General features: G+C 44.5%; 1 protein-coding gene across 1 annotated transcript in view; it reads left to right on the plus strand.

Annotated features, from left to right (window-relative positions):
- Positions 1-829: 829 nt before the first annotated feature.
- UACA (uveal autoantigen with coiled-coil domains and ankyrin repeats) overlaps positions 830-4,723 on the plus strand; it is an 86,432-nt gene continuing 82,538 nt past the window's right edge. The window contains 1 exon segment of the mRNA XM_007467847.1: positions 830-910. Coding sequence (XP_007467909.1) covers positions 830-910 — 81 coding nt within the window.

Raw genomic sequence — 4,723 nt, forward strand, 5'->3', positions numbered from 1 at the left:
CCCTCCAAATCAGTGGTTTATGGACTCCACAAATAATTATTGAGCACCTGACATGTGCTTTGATTTTTCTATAACATCTTTCAAAGTCTGTCCTTAAATATTTGTATTTCTGTACAACCAGCACGTAATTCTTTAGAAGCTGTTTTTTTTTTTCTGTAGTTTCTGATGTGCATGGTTGTTCCCAGATACTGGGATCTGTGTAGTAAGACATCAGCAGATGTAAGGGAAGTTGCTCTTGAAAGCCATTGCGTGTGCAGGTGACCAGGAGTGCTTTCTGGGATCAGACGGAAGGAAGGGAGCTCTTCTTGGGAAAGAGCACGTGGGTGGGAAGAGGAAGGGAGTCCGGGAAGATGAGAGCTGGTGTAGGCTGGACCCCATGCTCTCTCTAGACCTGAGGCTCCATCACCCAGGTAGGCGGGCGCCGATGGTCTGGAGCCTGCCTCTTGCGTCTCTCCAGACCGCTGGTCGCCCACCTCTGCCACTCCCCCATCAGAAGTTCCAAACTTTTTCTCCAGCAGGGAGAGGAAGGGTGTTATTAAGTTTGAAAGGGAAGTCCCTCCCCCTTCCCGGATTCCTATTGGTCGGGTCCGGCCCCATCCCCGCCAGGGTCGCAGGCGGATTGGCTGTGGGAGGGGAGCCGCGCCGCAGGCCCTGGGCCGACCGCCGCCAGGGGCCGACAGCCGCCGGGGGCCCCCAGGTGGCGGGCAGGTGGGGCTCGGACTGCAAGCGCAGCCGCCTCCTCTGCGCGCTTGCAGCCTTCAGACTCTAAGGTTCGCGCGCGGATCAGACACGCCGCGCTCAGCAGGAGAGGGACTGCCACGACTTGGCCATGAAGAGCCTCAAGTCCCGCCTGAGGAGGCAGGACGCGTCCGGCCCCGCGTCGTCCGGCGCTGCCGCCGCCGCCAGCGCGGTGAGTCCCGCGGCCCGTGGGCGCCCCGGACTCCCGGAGCTGCCCTCCCGCGAGCAGCTTTGCCTCCTCTGTTCGGCTTTGCCTCAGAGCGTCCCGCTGGGTCGGCCCCGGCGACTCCTCCTCCCTCTTCTGGCCAGGGCTCCGCGTCGGCCCGGAGACCCTGGGGACCCTGCCCACCGCCGCCCCCGGGCCTCGACGGATCCCTTACCCGCCCCTCATCCCGGGGTCTCCCAGCTCCTGGCCTTCGGGATTGGATCGCACCCTCCTCCTCAATTCGGTTTTCGGGGTTGTCCCCCACCCCGGCCCTTCCCCGGCGACCCCGGCCCCTCCCTTCTCTCGGGCTGGCCCCCGTATCCCACGCGCGCTCTGACCCGGCGCGATTCCGCGGGGCCCAGGCGGGCGCCCCTCTGTCCCCGGAGCTGCGGGCCGGGCGGGGGCTTGGCGCCCCGCAGTCCAGGTGGGCAGGGCAGTGGACCTGGCGCCGCCCCGCCCGGACTCCGGACCTTCCGTGGGTGAGCGCTGCTGGGCTGGGTGGAAGTCGTGTTCTGGACGCTGTCGCGAGGTCCCTGGGAAGGTTTGATTTCTGAGTGAGGCAGATGGAATCGGGCGTAGTTGTAAAGACAACGCTCCCAATGGGTGGTGACCCTGGAAGTGAAGGTGTTGTCCTGTGGGACCGTGTAAGTCTTAACCTGTGGGACAGACCCGTGTAGACCTCCATTCGGCGCAGATCTGCAGCCCGGCCTCAGTGTGCACGCTAAGAAGTTCTCAGGGCCTCTCTTAAGTTGGCAGGAGAACAGAAATCTTGAGAAACAGCCTGACTGCAGATGTTGGGATTTAGATAATTTGGCAAGTTAGAAGAGTTGGCCATATCACCAACATTCTGTATTATTAGAATAAACGTTATTTTAAAAGTCTTGGAAGAGTCAGAAACGTAAACGAGATGTAATGCTCAAAATGCCTGGTTGCCCATTTGGAGTAATTAAAACTTAATAAGTTTACATAGGTTTTACCCAATGGTTATATGCTTTTTATGAGAATACTAATTAATCTGCTTTGGCTTTTGAGTGAATTCAGAGCTGTGCCTTTCTCCCCACCTGACTACTGCTAGGATGATTTTACTTGGACTTAAAGGAAATTGTGGCGAAACTTGGCTCTTTAATTCCCAACTGAAAAAAACAAACAAACAAAAAGGGATAGCTTCAGATGGCATGATATTTGATGATTTGATATTGTTTAATAAAGCATGAAATTGTTTAATTAGCCCATAGAAAGAATGATTACTTTCACATTATTTTTAAAAATAAAATAATTGGCAGAAATGTCATTTAGTGATATCAGAGGTCACTGTAGGTAGTTGAGTTAAAGTTTCAACTTCTTTGTAGTGCAGGTTGTTTTCAGCTTTAAAGATACACTTTTCTAGGATTATTCACAGTATCATACCCGTTTGGTTTGCACAAGGATTCACATCCCATTTCTAGGTTTGTACACCTTAATTTTAGCCTGTTTTCTAGAAATGCAGGGTATTTAGTTGTTATTGGTATTATCAGCATGCCAGTTTGCACTTTATACGTTTGGCACGTGAAGCGCATCTCTCTGAGCTTAAATCTTCAGCATTTGTTACACTGAGCATTCTGTTATTTTTCTTAAAATAATGGCATAAAAATAAAGAGAAATATATGGTATATAAAAAAATAGAATCTACCTGCTTAGAAAAAGTGAACATCTCTCAGTATTAGTTAAATATTCAAATAAATTTTGTAAAATATTCAAATGAAAATATGAGTGTGATGACTAATAAAACCAAACCAAGCATTGATAGAGTACAATACATGTACAAGGGAAATAGATTCCTTCTGCTTTTCAGTCTATAAACCATAATCTCTAATGTCCTATTTGGTCACATGTGTATGTATTGTTATGACTGAGCATCTTTTTAAAATCTTTTTGCCTTCAAAAATATTTAAATTTTATTTATTTGCTTTTGAATAGGTAATATAGCACATGGCTTAATATTTAAAAGGAACAAAATTATTTACAGCAAAAAGCCCCTCTCCCACCTGTGTCCTTCAGTTTTTCTGCCTGCCCCCCACCATTCCTCAGAGGCCAATGGTGTTATCAGTTGCTTGCATATCCCTCCAGAGAGAGTTTAGCATATACAAGCAAATATTGATACAAGTATTCACCCTTTATAGAAATGGTAACACATTGTACCTGCTGTTCCATATATTTTTTTAAACTCCAGTATTTAGGCCCTTTCAGAGCATCCCCATTCGAATCTTTTGCTATAATAAAAAATTGCTATGATGAATAAACCTGTATATATTTCAAGTGGATGTGTGTGCGTGTGTATACTTGTAAGATCAGTTCCTAAAAGTGGGATTGGTGGGTTAAAGGATATGTGCATATGTAATTTTAAAGAATGTTGTTAAATTTCCTCTGTGCATCATGTACCCAATGTGTGAGCAATTATCACTTCCCATGCTTTTCTTTAAAGTTCGCTCAGATTTTTAAGTTTTGCCAGCCTGATAGGTAAATACGGTATCTCAGGATAGTTAGAATTTGTATTTCTTTTATTATGGGTGAAGTTGAGTATCTTTTCATATTTTTAAAATCTCCTTCCATGTTCTTTTCTGTGAACAGTTTACCCTTTCCATTTTTCTGTTTGGTTGTTGCTTTCTTTCCTATTCATTTGTATGTACTTTATATCAGGGAAATTAACCTTTTATTTTATTTTTAAAAATTAATTAATTTATTTTTGGCTGCATTGGGTCTTTGTTGCTGCACGTGGGCTTTCTCTAGTTGCGGTGAGCGGGGGCTACTCTTTGTTGCAGTGCGTGGGCTTCTCATGTGGCAGAGTACAGGCTCTAGGCACGCGGGCTTCAGTAGTTGTGGCATGTGAGCTCAGTAGTTGTGGCACATGGGCTCCAGAGTGCAGGCTCAGTAGTTGTGCACAGGCTTAGTTGCTCCGCGGCATATGGGATCTTCCTGGACCAGGGCTTGAACCCGTCTCCCCTGCATTGGCAGGCAGATTCTTAACCACTGCGCCACGAGGGAAGCCCTAGCCTTTTTAATATGAATGTTTTCTCTTAATTGGTTGTTTGTCATATGACTTTGTTTATGGTGGCTTTTGCTATGCAGAGTGTAGTTATTTTTGTACAATTAAATTTATCAACCTTTTGTGACTTTTTAAGTTTATGTTATATCTTGGCCTTTTCACTATGCAATATTAAGCAAAAAAAGAGAAAAATCTCCCTGGTTTCATCTAGTTTTTTGTTCGTTGTTTCATTTTTACATTTAACTCTCTAATCCACATAGAATTTATTCTGGTGTAAGGTAAGAGGTATACATCTTGCTTTCTTCTTTCTCTTCCACTTTCCCCTCGTGGCTACCTATTTTGAATCTTAAAGCATTCATTTAATCATCAGGGAAATGATCACGATTTGTACAACTTTAAGAAAAAATTTTAAAATGTGTATTTCATAAATAGTTTTCTTCATCTATTTAAGCCTATCTGGAGACACATTAGAAATAGACTGAGGTATGTAAATATTTTATGATATTATCATATGTGAAATATAGCATATTAGCTTAACATGCTAAATTATAATTATATGTTATATAAGGCATTTCAAATATTCTGAGTAGTACTGTGGTTATAAATATGTCAATTAGTTTAGAGTTCACTAAATGGGAATGTGTTTATACACATATAAATATAGTTCACAATTATAAGTTGTGCATAGAATACATTTCAGAGCCCTTTGCTAGCTAAATCTGGAGATAGCTGCAGCTTTTTTTTTTTTTTTTTTTTTT

The sequence above is a fragment of the Lipotes vexillifer genome, unplaced genomic scaffold (genome assembly GCF_000442215.2).
Source record: "Lipotes vexillifer unplaced genomic scaffold, Lipotes_vexillifer_v1.1 scaffold792, whole genome shotgun sequence".
NCBI lineage: Eukaryota > Metazoa > Chordata > Mammalia > Artiodactyla > Lipotidae > Lipotes > Lipotes vexillifer.